The following is a 19704-nucleotide window of genomic DNA, read 5'->3' on the forward strand; positions in this document are numbered from 1 at the left end:
CCTCTCAGCCGTGACAGTACATATCCAGTGCAGGTCAAAGTAACCAAGCGCCACAGACACACACACACACACAAAAGGACTGCTCCGCAGATGTGTCTATACTGTATCAAAGGGGTACTGACAGCTTTCACCCAAATACAGGTTAAAACACGGGAAAATGGGTTTAAATTAAAGCAAAAGAGAATAGATTCATGTATTTCTGTATCTGTTCCTGAAAAATCTTCACCTTTTACCATTCAACGCACACTTGTGATTTCAAAATTTACTTTACGTAAGCATTTGCCATTACCTGTATCCATATAAGGCTGTTTCCTGAATGCAATATATACATATTCACAGCAGAGTCATCTGTCCAAAAGAATCAGAGCAATCAACATTAAAACAAACAGCTATCTCATTCTCAACTCCTAATGTAGTTAATTAAAATATCACACCACACATTTTCTATTTAAAAAAAAAAAAAGTAACTCATTTTTCAACAATGAAATTGAAACCAAGGGCATTTTTTATTGGGCATTCTTTTTAAATCACAAGAAAAACTATCTTTACAGGAAGATTTACATGACGACATAGGCTATCTAAATGAGGAAAAATTACCACTACAGAAATTCACAGTCTAGGGGCACGATGCCGCTCCTCTGGATGAAACTAACCAACTGGACAGTTCCAAATGAAGTGACGTTTTCCTGGTGGTTAGACAGCCCTCGTTTTTTTATACAGCCCTCATTTCCTTATTCAGGCAAACACACTTGGGAAGAATAAAACCCTGGATCTCAAAATACATGTTTCCTTTTAACCCGCAACAACAAAAATGTTCCCCATGGGACAACAACCTTCCTACATCACTGTCCACCTGGCCATCACAGAATCACCAAAAAACAGACACCTGTGACAGGAAAGCTCTCCTGCTGACCCATGACTACAATAGCCAATTCTGAGGAATGGGAAACAAAGTTTGACTGACAGTTAACACTGCTAATGTAAAATTGTACTTCTGATATCATTTCTCCCTCTCCCTCTCTCCCTCTACTTAATCTAGTATTATTGGTAGACAATCGTTTGCTCAGAAACTACATTCATTCATTCATTTATGCAATCAACAATCTCAGTACAAATACTACATATATATACACACACATTCACATACCAGAACAGTCTTGATAACCAATGAATAGTAGCAAATCCTACATTTTAAACTTCATGGATCAGCTAATATGTATCTCCTACAAAAGTTCTTAGCATGTTAAAGCAGGTTATTATATTACACACATTTTCAAAGATAAAGCTCGTGGAAATGAACGTTAACGTTCACACCTCTTTAACTTGCCAGGTATCCAGGAATAATCAGCATCTGACTGACTACTGGAGTATAAGACAGCATGACTTGGTCAACTGAGCGTCTGCAGATCAGTACAACAAAGAGGTGGTCATTGCTGTGTGCCCATGAGTTGATTCCAACTCACAGCAACCCTATCAGACAGAGTACAACTGCCCCATACGGTTTCCCAGGCTGTAATCTCTACAGGAGCAGAACACCAGGTCTTTTGTCCCGTGGAGCCAATGGTGGGTTCGAACCACCAACCTCTCAGTTAACAGCCAAGCACTTAACCACTGTGCCACCAGGGCCCCTTAAATACTCTGTGAATATTTATATTAGACTGCCATGCCCTTCTAAGTTGTGTGTTGTTGTTACATCCCACTGAGTTGATTCCAACTCATACTGACCCTATATGATAAAGGAGAACTGCCCCACAGGGCTTCCTAGGCTGTAATCTTTATGGGAGCAGATCCCATTGGAGCCACTGGTGGGTTTGAACCGCCCATTTTTTGGTTAGCAGAGCACTTAACCATTGCACCAACCAGGGCTCCTTTTAATGTGCGTACTACACTTCCAACAAGCCAAGAAAAATTACCCCCAAGTAAACTCAGAAGAGTTTGCACTCGCCTACCAAAACAATACTGCCGTATGCAGTATTGTTTTGCTGCAGTTATTCTAACAGTCTCTTAATAATGAAAGCAAAACCCTCTGTCTTAGTTTGCTATGATACTACCTACAAGTAAATGCTGTAAAATGATGAGGCAGGTTCAGAGAAATAGATCAGAATGAAAATTTCAAAGGATTCTACCTTACCTGAGGTCTCAGATTTGTCTGTAGCTACATACACAATAGAGAGATGATCTAACAAATCTTGTGTGTTCTCTTCCAATTCTTCCAAAGAACTGTCCATTGTTACAATTATGCTCATCTGCAGCCGCAAAACATCATCGGATTCCAGATAACAACTCTGAGATCAGAGGCAGGAAAAAATAAGGAAAAACTCAAAAAATCATCGAAACTTTGTGGTTTCAACTTTCAGAAAAAGAGGAACACATGAGGTATGGGCGTGCGAATTTCTGAGAACAGAACGTTCTGGTCTTTATGTTTTTACATCAAGAGGCAGCAAGGACGGCAGGGAGAAAGCACTAAAATTATTTTACCTTTAATTGCTGACACACTTTATTATGTAAGCTGCATTCCAGTTGCACCTGCAAGAGGCTAGTATTAGTGGTTTCTGCCTACAAGAAGAAAAAAAGGTAAAAGAACTTAGAAAGGAAGCAAGAAGCTTAATCTAGTATTATTGGTAAACAATCGTTTGCTCAGAAACTACATTCATTCATTCATTTATGCAATCAAAAAATACTCGCGTATCCGGCTAAATCCTGGTCATTACTCTATTTACTGGAAACACAACAGTGAGCAAAACAGAAGAAGCTGTGCTGTCGGTGAGCTTACATTCTAATGGAAATTATAAGCTCTTCCTTGGGAGACATGAAAATTCCTGTTATGGCAATAAGCAGGTAAATATATGCTAAATATACACAGGAACACTGTAGTTTTGCATTTTTTTACAGTTGTTGGGTATTTTGCTTAAACACAGGAGTCTTTTGTTTTAAAGCAGGTTTACAGCCAAGCAGCTGTTCTAATGTGTGCCTTCCATCAGTAGAATGACCTTGGAGGATGGAACCCCCCAGTCAGACAAAATCTCAAGAGATGTCCAAAACTGAGCTGGCTATCATTTTTAATATCTGGATATTACCTGTGGATGCAAGACACAGCAGTATATGAAAAGAATGCAGGATTTCATCAAGTTCAAAGATCTTAACAGTCACGTGGGATAACACAGACAGTTCTAAAATGGCTACAGCCATTGGGCGGGAGAATGGGCTGCAGACACGTCTGAACACACAGAAAAGCAGGGCAGCATGTGAATGGAGAGAATCTGGGTATGAGACCTCCTCCTTCTATAAGCTTGACGTCACTGGCATAGTGATTATTAAAAGGCACTTGGCCTGATAGCCACGGTGGGAACATCAGGAAATCTCTACAAGGTGAGAAGGAGCCCCATAGCCTAGGCTGACAGAACTGTGAAGAAGATGTAGTAGAATCACCACAATTATGTTTAATTTGTTAGATTTCTAAGAATTATCCAAGTACATTATATAAAAATACATTTTAACTACTTTGTCATTCAGGCAGTTAAAGAACAGAAAAAAAAAGAGCAAAATATATTGCACTTTTAAATGCTGTTAAAATGTTTACAAAGTTTAATGAGCTTGTAAATAAAACCAAACATTAATCAAAGGTGCTTTTAAAAAGTAATTTGCTAGTTCTTCAAAAAGTTACACAAAGAATTACATCATAGAATCCAGCATACCACTCCTAGGAATTTTGCCCAAAGAACTGAAAGCAGGCACTCAGATACCTGTACACCAAAGTTCACTGCAGCACTAATCACAACGGCCAAAGGACGGAAACAACCCGAGTGTCCATCAACAAATGAATGAATAAATAAAATGTGGTATACACATACAATGAAGTAATATTCAGCCATAAAGAAAACAAATTCTGATACATACTACAATGACGCAGATGAAACTTAAAAGCTTTGTTGTGGGAAATGAGTCACACAGAGGAACAAATACTGTATGATCTTACTAATATGAAATAACTAGAATAGGAAAATGTATAGAAACCAAAGTTCATTAATGGTTACCAGAGGCAGGTGAGGGGATGGAGCCGTACTGCTTTAAAGGGTACAGAATTCCTATTAAGGTTGATGAAAAAATCTGGAAACGGAAAGTGATGATAGTCACACAACACGGTAAACGTACGTAGTGTCACTCAATTGTTCCCCTAAAAGTAGTTGAAATGGCCAAAGTTCTATCACATGTATTTCACCACAGTAATTTCTTTAAAGTAAATGCTAGCAACTGCCAGATCTAAACAGAATAAAAAGATCTGTAAACTGAATCTAAAAGAACTAGATTTTTAAATCTGTCTTTTCCGTGCATAAATTCCACTATAAAAAGACATTAAAAAAAAAAGCCCACCATTCACTAAAACTGCTTCAAAATTACAAATGACCTTCACATGGCCAGATCCAAAAAGCTTCTCATTTTGCTTGCTACCTTTCCCCCGTGTAAAACCACCGACGCTCTTCTTTCTCTTGGTTCTTCCTCCTTCCTCTCTGGCTCCTCCATTGCTAGTTCCTTCTCCTCTAACCTTATAAGACACTGGAGCTATTCTGGATACTCCGTTCTTGCCCAAAGAGAGCTCTTTGACAAACTGCCCCCCACATTTTCATCCCCAGCTCACGCCTCTCTACAGACCCCACCGCCAACCGACAGCTGGGCAGCCACTGGCATCTTCACACCCCCAGCCAGCTGCACTTGCTGAGTGCCTCATCTTGGTAAGTGGCATCATTACACATATAGTCGCCCAAGCCAGAAATGTGGAAATCAATTGTACTTCACCATGTCGTTTATTCTCCTCAAATTCATAACCAAGTTATATTGAATGTGCCTCCTAGAGAGCTCCTGAGTCCACTCACTGTTCTTCATGACTAATACCCTAGAGTCCAGAGGTCAGCAAACAATGGCATGGACCAAATCCAGTCTACTGCTTATTTCTGTAAATAAAGTTTGATTGGAACACAGGCACGTGTGTTCTTTACGTATTGTCTGTGCCTGGTTTCACACTACAAAGGCAGACCTGTATAACCGCAACTTAGATCATATGGCCTGCAAAGCCAAAAATAATTATTCTCTAGCCCTTACAGAAAAAGTTTATGGACTCCTAACCTACTTCAAGCAAAAGAAAAAGGGAGGGGAACTGGTGCCATTCCTTCTTCCCAGTCTCCCTGTGTCTACCACCCCTTCCTCTCCACACCGTTCTCCATGCTGCATCAAGAGGAACCAAGAGCTAGGAGCAGGACAAGGGTGCTGCTCTCCTCACTTCTATACAATATTGTAATGGAAGTCCAAGCCAGAGCAATAAGAACAAGAAAGAAAAGGTATCCTGATTGAAAAAGAATAAGTAAAATTATCTCTACTCACAGATGCTATGATCCTATATACAGAAAACCCCTAAGAGTCCACAAGAAAACTTCCAGAGCTAATCAAGGAATTTAGCAAAGTTGCAGGGTACAAGGTCAACAAACTAAAATCAGTTGGGTTTCTATACACTAGCAATGAGAAATTTGATGGGAAAAAATTCCATTTACAATAGCATGTAAGAGAATAAAATACCTAGGAATAAATCTAACCAGGGATGTGAAGGGCTTATACAATGAAAACTATAAAACACTGCAGAAAGAGACTAAAGAAAACTTAAATAAATGGAAAGATACTCCATGTTCATGGATTGGAAGACTTAATATCGTTAAGATGTCAATCCCACCCAAAGCAATCTACAGATTCAACACAATCCCAATCAAAATTCAAGGGCCATCTTTACAGAAATAGAAAAACCAATCCTCAACTTTATACAGAATACCAAGAGGCTCCAAATACCTAAAGCAATTTCGAAAGAGTAGGAAGACAAAGTAGGAAGACTCAGACTTCCTGATTTAAAAAAATACTATACAGCTACAGTAATCAAAACAGCCTGGTACTTAGGTATAACAACACAGACACATAGACCAAGGAATAGAACTGACAGTCCAGAAATAACCCCATACATCTACAGTCAACTGATTTTTGACAAGGGCGCTAAGTCCATGTGATGAGGAAAGGAGAGTCTCTTTATAAATGGTGCTGGGAAAAATGCATTTCCACACGCAGAAAAGTAAAACAGCATCCGTGCCTCACCCCATACACAAAAACAAATTCAAAATGGATCAGGGACCTAAATGTGCAAACTAAAACCATAAAATTCTTTGTAGAAAAAGCAAGGACAATGATGTCAGGCCTAGTTTTCAGCAATGGATTATCTAATATAATTACAAAAGCACAAACAGCAAAAGACAAATAAATGGGACCTCATAAAAATTAAAAATTTTTCTTCATCAAAAGACTTCTCCAAAAAACTGAAAAGACAAGCTAGGGACTGAAAGAATATCTTCGGAAACCGTATGTCCAACAACAATCTAGCAGCCAAAATATGTATAAAAACTTCAACAGCTTAGCAAGAAAAAGACAACCCAATCATAAAATGAGCCAAGGACTTGAATAGATATTTCACCCAAAGAGGACATTCAAATGGCCACCAAACACATGAAAAGACACTCAGAGAGATACAAATCAAAATCACAATGAGGCAAAGAACACATCAGAGAGTCCCTAATGGAGCCGAAGAAAAGTAGAGTATAGACCTCAAATTCTAGTAAGAAGACCAGACTTAATGGTCTGACTGAGACTAGAGGAATCCCGGAAGACATGGCCCCAGGCTCTGTTAGCCCAAAATTAAAACCATTCCTGAAGCCAACTCTTCAGACAAAGATTGGACTCTAAGACATAAAATGATACTCGTGAAGAGCGTGCTTCTTGGTTCAAGCAGATACATGAAACTAAATGGGCAACTCCTGTCCAGAGGCAGTATGAGAAGGCAGAAAGGGACAGGAACTGGCTGAATGGACACAGGAAATCCAGGGTAGAAAAGAAGAGTGTGCTGTCACATTACAGGGAGAGCAACTAGGGTCACATAACAATTTGAATATAAATTTTTATATGAGAAACTAACTTGAAGCTGTAAACTTGCACTTAAGGCACAACTTTAAAAAAAAAACAATGAGATACCATTTCACTCCCACTAGGATGGCTAAGATTTAAAAAAAAAAATTAACAAATGTTGGCAAGGATGTGAGGAAATTGGAACCCTTACCCATTACTGGTAGGAATGCAAAATGGTACAGCTGTTGTGGAAAACAGTATGGTGGTTCCTCAAAAAACTAAAAATAGAACTAACATTTGACCCAGCAATTCCATTCCCAGGTACATACCCAAAAGACTTGAAAGCAGAGACTCAGAGACTTGTACACCAATGTTCATTGCTGCACTATTCCCAATAGCCAAAAGGTGAAAACAACCTAAATGCCCATCAATGGATGAATGAATAAACAAAATTTGTTACATACATACAATGGGATACTACTCAACCAGTAGGAGAAATGAAGTTTCAATAAACCAAAAAACCCACTGCTGTCGAGTCAATTTCAACTCACAGCAACCCCACAGGACAGAGTGGAACTGCCCCACAGAGTTTCCAAGGAGTGCCTGGTGGATTCAAACTGCCAATCCTTTGGTTAGCAGCTGTAGTACTTAACCACTAAGCCATCAGGGTTTCTGAAGTCTTGATACATGCTGTAATATGGATGGAGCTGGAAGAATAAGCTGCCTGAAATAAGTCAATCACAATAGGATAAATGAACTCACCTATATAAAAAGACAAGAAAAGGAAAATTTGTATAGAGAACAAAGTTTATTAGTGGTTACCAGGGGTGAGAAGGAGGGAGGGATGGGGGGTTAACAGTGATGGAAATATAGCATTGATTACTATAATCGCTGTAAGTTAAACACTGTAAAAAGTTGAATTGGCAGAAGGTATGTGATAAATACAACAACCAAAAAAAAAAGAGCAGCTGCTAAGGCTGCTTACGTACAATCAAAAACCTCACAGGATTTGGTTACTTCATTTGGAGGTCTAGTGTCATGGTTTCATGCTAAATCCCCGTTAACTGGCCTAATAACATGTTTAGTTGTTCTGTTAGTGGCACAGTGGTTAAGAGCTCGGATGTTAACAAAAAGGTCGGCAGTTCGAATCCACAAGCTACTCCCTGGAAACCCTATGGGACAGTTCTACTCCGTCCTATTGCATTGCTTTCAGTTGGAATCGATTCAGTGGCAACAGGCTTGGGCTTGGCTCTACCTCTTAGTTTGTTGCATATTGCCTGGGGTTTTAAAAGCTTGTGAGGGGCCGCCCAAGATACAACAATTGCTCTCTCTTCCCCTGGGGCAACAAAGGAAGAAGAGAGTCAGGAATAGGAGAAGGATATAGAATGTGTGGCTAATTGCCTTCATGAACAACTGCCTCCTTTGCCATGAGACCAGAAGAACTGGATGGTGCCCAGCTACCACTGCTGAATATTATGATTAAAGATGCCATACAAAAATTATGATCAAAAGGGGGAAAATGCAGAAGAGAATTTCAAATTCTCATAACTGCAGACTTTCTGGAGCCATGCAAGAGGGATGAACCCCTGAAACTATTGCCCTGAGATAATCTTTAAACCTTAAACCAAAAATATCCCCTGAAGTCTTCTTAAAACCAACCAATAGTTCAGCTTAAGTAGTAAAAAATGTCTACCCTGAGCATTATGCTTTTTAAAAAACTATCTATCTGGGATCAAATTGAAACAGCAACTCAAAAGATTAGGTAAGAATCTTAGCGGGCAGTGAATTTATGTTAATGGGGGAGGAGCAGCTTAGAAAAAGGAAGGTGAGAATGGTTGCACAACTCAAGGATACAATCGATGTCACTAAATGATACATGTAGAAACTGCTGAATTGGTACACGTTTTGCTATGTATAGGAGTCCTGGTGGCACAATGGTTAAGTACTCTGCTGCTAACCAAAAGGCTGGCAGTTCAAACTTGTCGGGAGAAAGAAGTGGCAGTCTACTTCAGTAAAGATTTACAGCCTTGGAAACCCTATGAGGCAGTTCTACTCTGTCCTACAGAGTTGCAATGAGTTGGAATTGACTCAGTAGCTATGGGTTTGGTTTGGTTTTACTGTATATATGGTATTTTTACTGTATCCTAAGCATGCTGTGCTAATTATTTTGTCTTCTATGTTTGCCAACAGCATCCTCCCCCCTCAAGGTGTTTTCATAAGTGTTGCTCTTGTGAAATACCTTGCTCAGGGGAGGGTGCAGCTGGCAAACAAACATACAAGGCATGTCCTATTTGTGTAAGAATAGGGTACTCTCAAAAACAAAATTTAAAAAATTAGGAAAAAAAGGGAGCAAGAAAGGAGTATACAAATATAAAAATCTGGTCATGCCGCCACCGGCTTAAAACCCTTCAAAGGCTTCCCACCGCCCTTGGCAAAAGTCCCAAATTCTTTACTGCAGCTACAAAACTCCTGGGGACCTTGGGTGCAATTACAAGCTTGGCTACTAACCAAAAAAGGGGCTGTTTGAACCCACCCAGATGCACCTGGGAAAAAAGGGCTGGCAATCTACTTCCCAAAAATCAGCTAGTGAAAGCCCTCTGGAACACAGTTCTACTCAGACACACATGGGGGCGCCATGAGTCAGAACTGACGTGACAGCAACTGGTGGTGGTAGCCACAAAACTCAGAAACCTGTCTAGTCTCTCCTTGTCTGTGCTCCAGCCTCAATGGTCTTTCAGCTCTGTTTTGCCTTGTTGTTAGGTGCCGTCGAGTCGGTTCCGACTCACAGTGACCCTGTGCACAAGAGAACGAAACACTGCCCAGTCCTGCGCCATCCTTACAATCGTTGTTATGTTTGAGCTCATTGTTGCAGCCACTGCGTCAATCCACCTCACTGAGAGTCTTCCTCTTTTCTGCTGACCCTGTATTCTGCCAAGCATGATGTCCTTCTCCAGGGACTGATCCCTCCTGACAACACGTCCAAAGTATGTAAGACGCAGTATCGCCATCCTTGCCTCTAAGGAGCATTCTGGCCACACTTCTTCCAAGACAGATTTGTTCCTTCTTTTGGCAGTCTGTGGTATATTCAATATTCTTTCCCAACACCACAATTCAAAGGCGTCAACTCTTCTTCGGTCTTCCTTATTCATTGTCCAGCTTTCACATGCATATGATGTGACTGAAAATGCCATATCTTGGGTCAGGCGCACCTTAGTTTTCAGGGTGACATCTTTGCTCTTCAACACTTTGAGGAGGTCCTTTGCAGCAGATTTGCCCAATGCAATGCATCTTTTGATTTCTTGACTGCTGCTTCCATGTCTGTTGATTGTGGATTCAAGTAAAATGAAATCCTTGACAACTTCAGTCTTTTCTCTGTTTATCATGATGTTGCTCATTGGTCCAGTTGTGGGGATTTTTGTTTTCTTCATGTTGAGGCGTAATCCATACTGAAGGCTGTGGTCTTTGATCTTCATTAGTAAGCGCTTCAAGTCCTCTTCACTTTCAGCAAGCAAGGTTGTGTCATCTGCATAACGCAGGCTATTAATGAGTCTTCCTCCAGTCCTGATGCCCTGTTCTTCTTCAATTGTCCAGCTTCTCGTATTATTTGTTCAGCATACAGATTAAACAGGTATGGTGAAAGAATACAACCCTGACGCACACCTTTCCTGACTTTAAACCAATCAGTATCCCCTTGTTCTGTCCAAACAACTGCCTCTTGATCCATGTAAAGGTTCCTCATGAGCACAATTAAGTGTTCTGGAATTCCCATTCTTCGCAGTGTTATCCATAGTTTGTTATGATCCACACAGTCAAATGCCTCTGCATAGTCAATAAAACACAGGTAAACATCCTTCTGGTATTCTCTGCTTTCAGCCAGGATTCATCTGACATCAGCAATGATATGCCCGGTTCCACGTCCTCTTCTGAAACCGGCCTGAATTTCTGGCAGTTCCCTGTCGATATACTGTTTCAGCCATTTTTGAACGATCTTCAGCAGAATTTTGCTTGCGTGTGATATTAATGATATTGTTCTATAATTTCCACATTCAGTTGGATCACCTTTCTTGGGAATAGGCATAAATATGGATCTCTTCCAGTCAGTTGGCCAGGAAGCTGTCTTCCATATTTCTTGGCATAGACAAGTGAGCACCTCCAGCGCTGCATCTGTTTGTTGAAACATCTCAATTGATATTCCATCAATTCCTGGAGCCTTGTTTTTCACCAATGCCTTCAGAGCAGCTTGGAATTCTTCCTTCAGTACCATCGGTTCCTGATCATCTGTTTTGCCTTAGAACCATGAATTTGCTGTCTCTGTGCTTTGAACTCTTTTCCCAACCTTCCATCTGGCTAAATCCGATTCACAGCATTCTTTACCTAACACTCTATAGCACTCATTATACACGTAGTATTTACCTAACACCCTGTAGCACTCCTTACTATACACACAGCAAACTGTTCAAGGTCTGTCAGTAGGCTGCAGGACCCTTGTCTAGTTTACTGTAATATCTGGCTTTTATTACAATGCCTATCACTTAATAAAAATAAAAAAACTCGTTGCCGTTGAGTAGATGCGGACTCACAGCGGCCCTATAGGACAGAGTAGAACTGCCCCATAGGGTTTCCAAGGAGCGGCTGGTGGATCTGAACTGCTGACTTTCTGATGAGCAGTCAAGCTCTTAACCACTGTGCCACCAGGACTCCAATCACTTAACAGGCACTCAAAATATATAGCTGAATGAATGGATGTGTGTACACAGCCACATATGCTATAGAATCAGGCAGACCTGAAAAAGGGCAAGAAAATTGAAATAATAAATAGCTAAAAAGTAAAAGAATATATCAAAACCTAGTATTCTGTGTGTCCTTCTGATTTGAAACTTTCAAAAGGGCTTAAAAAGAAAAAACGATCAGCACACTTTCAAAGCATACATTTAACTGTTGTTTTTATTAAAAACCTACAACAATGTAGTTATAGGTTTTAACCTGAAAAGGCAATCTGCTTCCCTAAGCATTTTAAAACATCTATTTCTTGAAGCATGGAGAATATGTTACAGGTTCAAAATTATGATTTTGAACATGATTAAAAAGCCTACGTGTAAAATAATATGATGTGGGTTTAAGCTTAAAATATGTCATGATTGGTAAATTTCTGGATGGATAATTAATAATTCGCCATTTTAAGAAAGATTCATCTATTAGTTGGAAGCATAACAAAAATAAACCATTACTTTGTTTCACTTAGGGCCCTGGTGACGCAGTGCGTAAGCGTTTGGCTGCTAAGCAAAAGCTTGGCAGTTAGAAACCACCAGCCGCTTCTTGGAAACCCTATGGTGCAGTTCTTCTTTGTTCTATCGGGTCTCTATGAGTCAGAATCAACTTGATGGCAATGGTTTGGGTTTTTTGGTCGTTTCAGTTGCTGGAGAACATATCTGAGAATCCCACAAGGGGGAGTTCTAGCACCTCTAAACTGTCCTTGTAGGTAAACCAATTTTTCTAAACGGGAAATTTTAAAGTTCATGCCTTTCTATTGTCTCAAAAGAACATTACTGCAATCTTGACTTAGAAAAGGAAGTTATAACCAAGCGTGAGCCACATGGGACAGCTACCCACACTGGGATTACCAATTCCCCCAGAAGGGCTCTAACTGTGCCCACTGGTTGTAATAGTAGGATTGATTTGCAGCTAAAGACCTCACCTCCTTATGCATGAGTGTGTCTGAGCAGATTATAAAAGGGGAAAAAAACTAATTCTCTACTTTTGAAACCGTCTGCATTCTTTTGACAAATGATTTTATAAATTTTATAAACACAAGAAAAAGTAACTCCATAAACAAGTAATTCCTTAGCAGTTTTCAGCTAAAGTATACAGCATCATCCCCTTTTAGAAGATGGAAAAATATGTGGCTTGGAAGGGTTAAAAGGCTTATAAAAGGCCCTGGGGCTGATGAGCAGGGCAACAGCAACAAACAGCCAAGCTTTCAGCACTACTCACTACTTTTTCCAAAGCAAAACAGACCAAGTCCTCAAACTTCCTCAGCTTGGAGATGTGCATTAGAAAACTCTATCAAGGGATAATCCAACAGTCAAGATAAGAGAAAGGTTAACACCTCTTTTGTATAGCAATGTACTCCCTTGCTTTGTGGTGAAGGGGTAGGATAAGTTCAGGGAACTGGACACAAGAGAGAAAAAACCCTCTTCCTCTATTTGCTAAGGTACTGGTTCTGGGGCATGGGGCAGGGGCGGAGGATGATCCGTGTGTGTCAGAGCGGGTATGTGCAACTACACGGAAAAGAAAAACAGGATAGGTTTGAAGTCTTAAATAAGTTTAGTTGACTGTTATTAACAAGGAGCCCTGGTGGTGCAGATGTGCCAGTCTGCTCCTGTAATGATTACAGCCTTGGAAACCCTATAAGGCAGTTCTACTCTGCGCTACGGGCACTATTTTTCGTTGGAATTGACTCAAATGCAATGGGTTTGTTTGTTGTTGTTGTTGTTATTAACAAGACTAAACCATGTCCTAACAAAAGTAGTCTATAATAATCCAGACAGCATGAACAAGCAAGCAGCTGAAATTATGATATTCTCAGTAATTACCATACATGAAAACCTTCCATTTAAGGAATATAATTTATAAAATAAAAAAAGAATTACTTAAAAACCATTCTTAGATTGTTTTCCTCATTCTTCTCCCCTTCTGCAAATTCAAATGCTAAATTTTAGAGGGCTTTATTATAAAAGTAAATTCTTTATGCCAGCATGTATATTGACATGAACATGGGTTCTGTATAAGCCACATGACCATTCCAGCTGGTGGCCCACACATACAGTGCTATATAAAATATGTTCTATATAGCAAATGATCTTGTATAAAATGAGTACTTTTCCCAGGTCCCCCCCCACATAACACTCATGCTCCATAACCAAAGTCCTAATTTAGTGTTTCGTGTATAACAGCTGGGCTTGGCTGGGTTATTAATAAACAGTGTATGGTTGGTTATTTTACCCTGATATTAAACAGCCATTATGTTTCAACTTCCATCACTACTTTCTAGTCCTCAAATATGTACCCACTGATACAAAATTTACTTATGTTAACAAACCCCCTCACTAAAATATTGGCAAAAACCTAGGACCTGATCAAAATGTGTTCGTTTGTTTTAAGGTAAAGGGGGTTAATACATGTGTAAAGCAATTTTCCTAAACCATGTCTTTTTAGAAAAGTCAGTGTTATCTAGTGGCTTTGTAGTCCAGATAGAATGAGGATCAAATCCCAGCTATAAGGGCCTGGGGACATTCCCCGACCTCTCCAAGACAGCTTCCTCCCCTAAGATGCTCTGGAATTCAGTGATGTTCTCAACATTAAGCCACCTGGCACACAGCAGGCCCTCAAAAGCGATACTATTTTCACTTGTTCATTCGCTATTAATGCATTTACTTCGTAAAATTCCATAAAAATAACTTAAGACGCTTGTGCGAAAGCATTTTTCCCACATAAAAGTTGTCAGAGGAAAACTCCTCTTCCCAGTCCTTTGGTTTCCTCTTTTTCTTAAACACTTCTGATTCCTTTTGTCTTATTTCACAATTGGTTCAGAATCCAAGAAGAAAAAGAAGTGTCGTTTACTGCACACCTCCCAGCCCACCCCCAAAAATGTGCTAGGAGCGTGAAAGCTAGACCAAAAGTAATCTGGGGAACAGGTTAGCACTTAGAAATTGAGGCTCCTGGAGAGACAAAGTGACAGTGGCCTGGGTTGTGCAACACTCACTCAAGCAGCTGGCCTTTAACCACTATAGCCAGGGCTGGCTGTTTCAGGATAACCATGTGGGATTTTCACCTTGGTAGGTCATGAGGCGTTTGGTAGCTCTGTCCAAGGCAAGTGCCTATTTTTATACAGTTGGGTGATGCTGGGCCTTAAGCAAATGGCAAGCAGGTCCTGGAAGCCTCACTCTGGCCTTGAACCAGGGCTCAGGACTCAGCAAAGGCTCAGGCTTTATGACGCAGACTGCTACAGCTTGACCTTGAATAACAAAGGCATAGCTTTTACCTAAATAGGCATGGCCATGGCTGGGATTAGGCTATAAAGGAAAAGGTGTCCTGGTTGAGGCTTTCCTCAAAACTGAGACAAGGCTTCCAGAACACTGTCTGCTGTTTTTATCGTTGTTGTTGAGCCAATTCCAACTCATGGCGACCCCACATGTGCAGAGCAGAACTGCTCCACAGGGTTTTCAAGGTTGTGACCTTTTGAAAGCAGACTGCTAGGCCTGTCTTCTAAGGTGCCTCTGGGTGGGTTCGAAAGGCCAACCTTTCAGCTAGTAGTCAAATGCTTAGCCGTTTATGCCTCTCACAGACTTCTCATCTGCTGCTTTCACAGTCAGGTCTTTAAGAAATTGTCAAATAAAATAAACACAGGCTGTTCCCTTTTAGTGTATTATCTTCATGGCTAAGAGACAGAGCTGTGAAAGGGTTTAGCTTAAAGTCATGTGGCTGGCTGGTCCAGAGACTCAGGCATTATTCCCCAACTCAGTGGCTTTAGATTTACTCATCATGTAAGTGCTAACCACGGCTTTAAATTTTCAAGATCCCAGTGACACTCCATACAAGGGTAGTAGATTTTACAAATAAAAAGCAAGAAGGTTGTCACCGTAAAGGGTGTTCTTACATGCTCATATCTTGGTTTGGGTCAGAGAAGCCATTCGACAAAATTATTGCACATCCAAAGAAGACAACTCCAAAGACCTGTCCTTGGAGCAGTCAGATTCCCTCAGGAAATCAAACAAATGCTAGAAGGTTAGAGAAGTGAGGGTCAGTCTTCCCATCAGACAAGAGGAACAAAAACAAAATAAAGGAAGGCAGATTGAGGAAGCAGGAGGCGGAGAGCCTTAGGAGACAGCCTGACACCTCAGGGAACAAACTAGATAGAGATGAAGTAGAAAAGGGGAATTTAAGGGCCATGTTAGAGAGACATAAAACAAAAAATGGAGATACACTGGGATCTTAACTGAGAGAGTAGGGGAAATGGGGAAGAGGGGGAGATATCTTTGTGCTGACTAGGGCTCAAAAAATAAAAAATCCTAATAAAGGAAGATAGGCCAGATCTCAATGGACTGGAATGGCTAGCCCAACAAGCCAGGGCTCAGTTCTAGGAAATACGAAGACACGCTTTTAAAGCCAGGTACAGATCCCATAGTCAGAGCAACCAAGGAACGGTGCCTTCAAAGATTGAGACAGCGATCCCAAGAGTTAGCTAAAGCCTGGACAGCCTTGAGAGGAAGAGACCAGGAGAACATTCAGGGCAGTATTAGGGGCAGCCGCAGCTGCTGCCTATGCCCTGAGGGAACACGTTCACAAAATATGCAGAATTAGGACTCAGCTAAGAGAAGGCACAGGAAAGAGGACCCACTGAAGGGGAACCAGGCAGGGCAAGGGGCTCACTCAAAAACCAGAGAAAGACAGTGAGTGGCACACAGTGAGGTCCTATCCCTTCTAGGCCCTTCGGACATAAGCTTCCAAAGTGTCAACAGAAGCTTCCCTCCAAGAATCTGCAGGAAACAACTCTGTAGTTGCAAGAAATGGGGCAAGGGGGAAACCTTGCCTAAGAAGGCTCTGTAGCCTCAGCATGCCCACAGGAAGAGGCAATGCAAACCGCCCTGGGCACAGGTCCCCCATGTCCCAGCTCACAGGTGCTGCAGAGGCTCCACAGAGCCCAGATACCATTCAGCACCCAAGGGCTCCAAGGAGAAATGGAAACCCAGATGTGCAGAAAGAAGAAAGACCTGGTGACTGGCTGCCATCACTGCAAATTCCTTAACTCTGAAGGAAGCCAGTGTCTAGGGTACCACTTCCTGAGTACAGATGGCTTCGCCCCAACCCTCGAAGTACCAAAATCAGCCTCCTGATAGCAAGTTCAAATCCACCAGCCACTCCTTGAAAATCCTTTATGGCAGTTCTACTCTGTCCTATAAGGTCACTATGAGTCGGAATCAACTCAATGACAACAAGTTTTTTGGTTTTTAAATTCTTTGAACATTACCTCACAAAGGCCAAGATATTGCGATACGGAACTGTAGCCTTAAGCTTTAGTATCTTGCCAGAGGATTTAATCTCTGAATTTTAAATTTTTCCCTGTGAGTTTCATAACAGGAGACGGTTTATATTCAAAATCTTTTTTAAATGCTGAATTCTTTTTAGCTATGTGCCAGGCACTAGTTCTAAGCTGTTCAACTGTATTAATTTTTTTAATGCTCTTAACAATCCTATGAGGTAGGACTATTATTATCTCTTTTACGTAAAAAGAAACTGAGACACAGGGAGAATAAGGAACTTGGCCAAGGTCACTGAGAACCAAGCTGTCTCGTAAATTCATTTTCTTACTCACTGTACCACGTATCTCTATGATGGGGAATCCTTATATGGCTGGTATTTTTTACTGAAGTATCTTAACGTTGTTATGTGATCCCATTGCAAACCTCTGATAAGCTGTACTAGATATCACCAATGAAAAGAACTGGGGATGGGAAACACACAGGGAAGTTAACTTTCAGCCTCGGGTATAGCGTGGCCTTGGAGCAGATTATTAATGAATTCTTCTAATCCATTTAGAGCTTTCCAGGGGCAAACAAGAGTGTGCCCCAGCAGTCGGAGAGGGACCAACAAAGGAGCAGGTGGGCTGTACTGGGGGAGGGGGAAGAGGTTCAGGAAGTGGGAGCCTCTGATCTCCCCAGAGAAGGGGAGCCAAAGGTTTAATAACAGGTAAGCCCAGTCAGTCAAGAGAACAAAAACTGAGGAATGTTTTTAAGGGAAGAATTCCCTTCTCCATTCCTCTGCCTTCTCCAATGGCAGGAATCTTTCCCCAAACACTCCTTATCCTTTAGGAAGCAGGAGTTACCTAGTTGGCGAGCAACAGATGACCCTGTGCCGCAGGCTGGGGGTGAAAGGATAGGGGCTATTGGAGCAGTCGGCTTCTTTTCTCCTCCTCTCTACTCCCTAGGTAAGAGCGTCTGTTCTGAAAATTCAAACTTCCCTTCCAGCAGGACGAGCCAAGGTCCAACCTGGTGATAAAACCAAAACCAAACCAACTGCCGTCAGTCAATTCCAACCCATGGAATTGTGTGTGTGTCAGAGTAGAACCGTGCTCCATGGGTTGTGATCTTTCGGAAGTAGATTGCCAGGCCTTCTTCTAAGGTGCCTCTGGGCGGATTTAAACTGCCAACCTTTTGGCTACCAACTGAGCGTTTAAACATCTGTGTCACCCAGGGACAACCAGGTGATAGGAAGTTAGTAGCTACTGGCTCTCTTACCTCAGATTACATAGAATGTGGATTATCAGTAATTTAAAGGTGATACTTCAATTCTCTAACTCCTAATCCTTACATGTTTACCACTTGGGAGGTCTAGGGCATCTTCAAATCTTCTAAAAAATGTTTCTGGAATATTTTTTTTAAAAATGAATGTTTGAAAGAAGACAAAGAAGATTTGTGACCCCATACCTTAGTAAAGAGCTGAGTTTATTATAATTTCTTCCTTTTTAAGATTCATTTATTCAAATATCAAACACTTATTTCCCACATATTATATTGTCAAAAACTGTGCTAGGTGACAAGAAAACAAATACTGATTAGGGCATGATAGTCCTGCTCTTACGAGTTTCAAAAAAAATCCACTGCCATTGAGTTGACTCCAACTCATAGTGACCCTGTAGGTCAAAAAGCTGCCCCACAGGATTTCCAAGTCTGTAAACCTTGACAGGAGCAGACGGTCACATCTTTCGCCTGTGAAGCGGGTGGGGGGTTCAAACTGCCAACCTTTCAGTTAGCAGTTGAGCACTCAACCTCTGTGCCACCAGAGTTCCTGAAGTTCACAATCTAGTAAAGGAAAACACATACCTAAAACAAGAAATTTTAAGTATTCTACTTGCTACAACGGAGATCTCTCAAGGTTTTCAGTAAAGCATTTAGCCAACTCCCCTGGTGGGCAAAATTAAAAAAAAGAGAGAGAGTCAACACTGAGTTAAAAGAAGAACCAGGAAACTGCTGTTCGCACAGAAGCTGAAGGCAGAGATTTTAAAGAAGAAAATGGAAGACGGGGGGGGGGGGGGAGGGGGGCGGTGCTCGTTCTTCAGAGGCAATCAGGATGCCCTGGTGCTCACAGGCGTGGTGGGGGTGGCAAGAGGTTCCCAGGCACTACTGCAAATAGAAAAGGAGGAGGAGAAACACCTACAGCTACACAGCGCCCTATTTTAATTTTCCCCTCCCTAGAGTCTTTACCATGCCTTCTTCCTTCCTTCCATCCATCCAACACAACCCTTCTCCTCTCTCCTCTTCCGAAGTTCCCATTCCACTGAATCACTCTCACTTGAGGCTCTGATGAAAGAAAAAAACTTTAAAAAACGTAAGCAATTTCCTCATTTGTAAAAGCTATATTCAGAGGAAGGTAAGGGGAAATTAAGTAATGATATGTACCTATCCAACACAAAGTAATAGCTTTCCAGAGTTTGAAAGCCTATGACTTTATGTAAAAAAAAAAAAAAATGAAATGACTTTTATCGTACAAATGTTAAATACATTATGATTACACACTTGCTCGTAGGGCTTCTCAGCTATCACGCCCAGAAAATTTGCTTATTCCATTTAAGTAATTACGTAAGGCTATCAGAGGTTTTTTTTTTTTTTTATCAGAGGAGCTCTGGTGATGCAGTGGTTAAAGTGCTCAGCTGCAAACTGAAAAGTTCGCAGTTTGAACCCACCAGCCACTCCGCAGGAGAAAGATGTGGCAGTCTGC

General features: G+C 41.1%; 1 protein-coding gene across 3 annotated transcripts in view; it reads right to left on the reverse strand.

Moving 5' to 3' along the window:
* Positions 1–19704, reverse strand: part of TMEM131L (transmembrane 131 like) — a 191424-nt gene that overhangs the window by 63767 nt on the left and 107953 nt on the right. For all 3 annotated transcript variants that reach the window (XM_049852639.1, XM_049852638.1, XM_049852640.1), the window contains exons 8-10: positions 2479–2556; positions 2132–2285; positions 290–348 (exon numbers count right to left, since the gene is read on the reverse strand). In XM_049852639.1, coding sequence (XP_049708596.1) covers positions 290–348; positions 2132–2285; positions 2479–2556 — 291 coding nt within the window. The remainder of the gene's footprint in view (positions 1–289; positions 349–2131; positions 2286–2478; positions 2557–19704) is intronic.

Source organism: Elephas maximus, chromosome 13 (genome assembly GCF_024166365.1).
Source record: "Elephas maximus indicus isolate mEleMax1 chromosome 13, mEleMax1 primary haplotype, whole genome shotgun sequence".
Lineage (NCBI taxonomy): Eukaryota > Metazoa > Chordata > Mammalia > Proboscidea > Elephantidae > Elephas > Elephas maximus.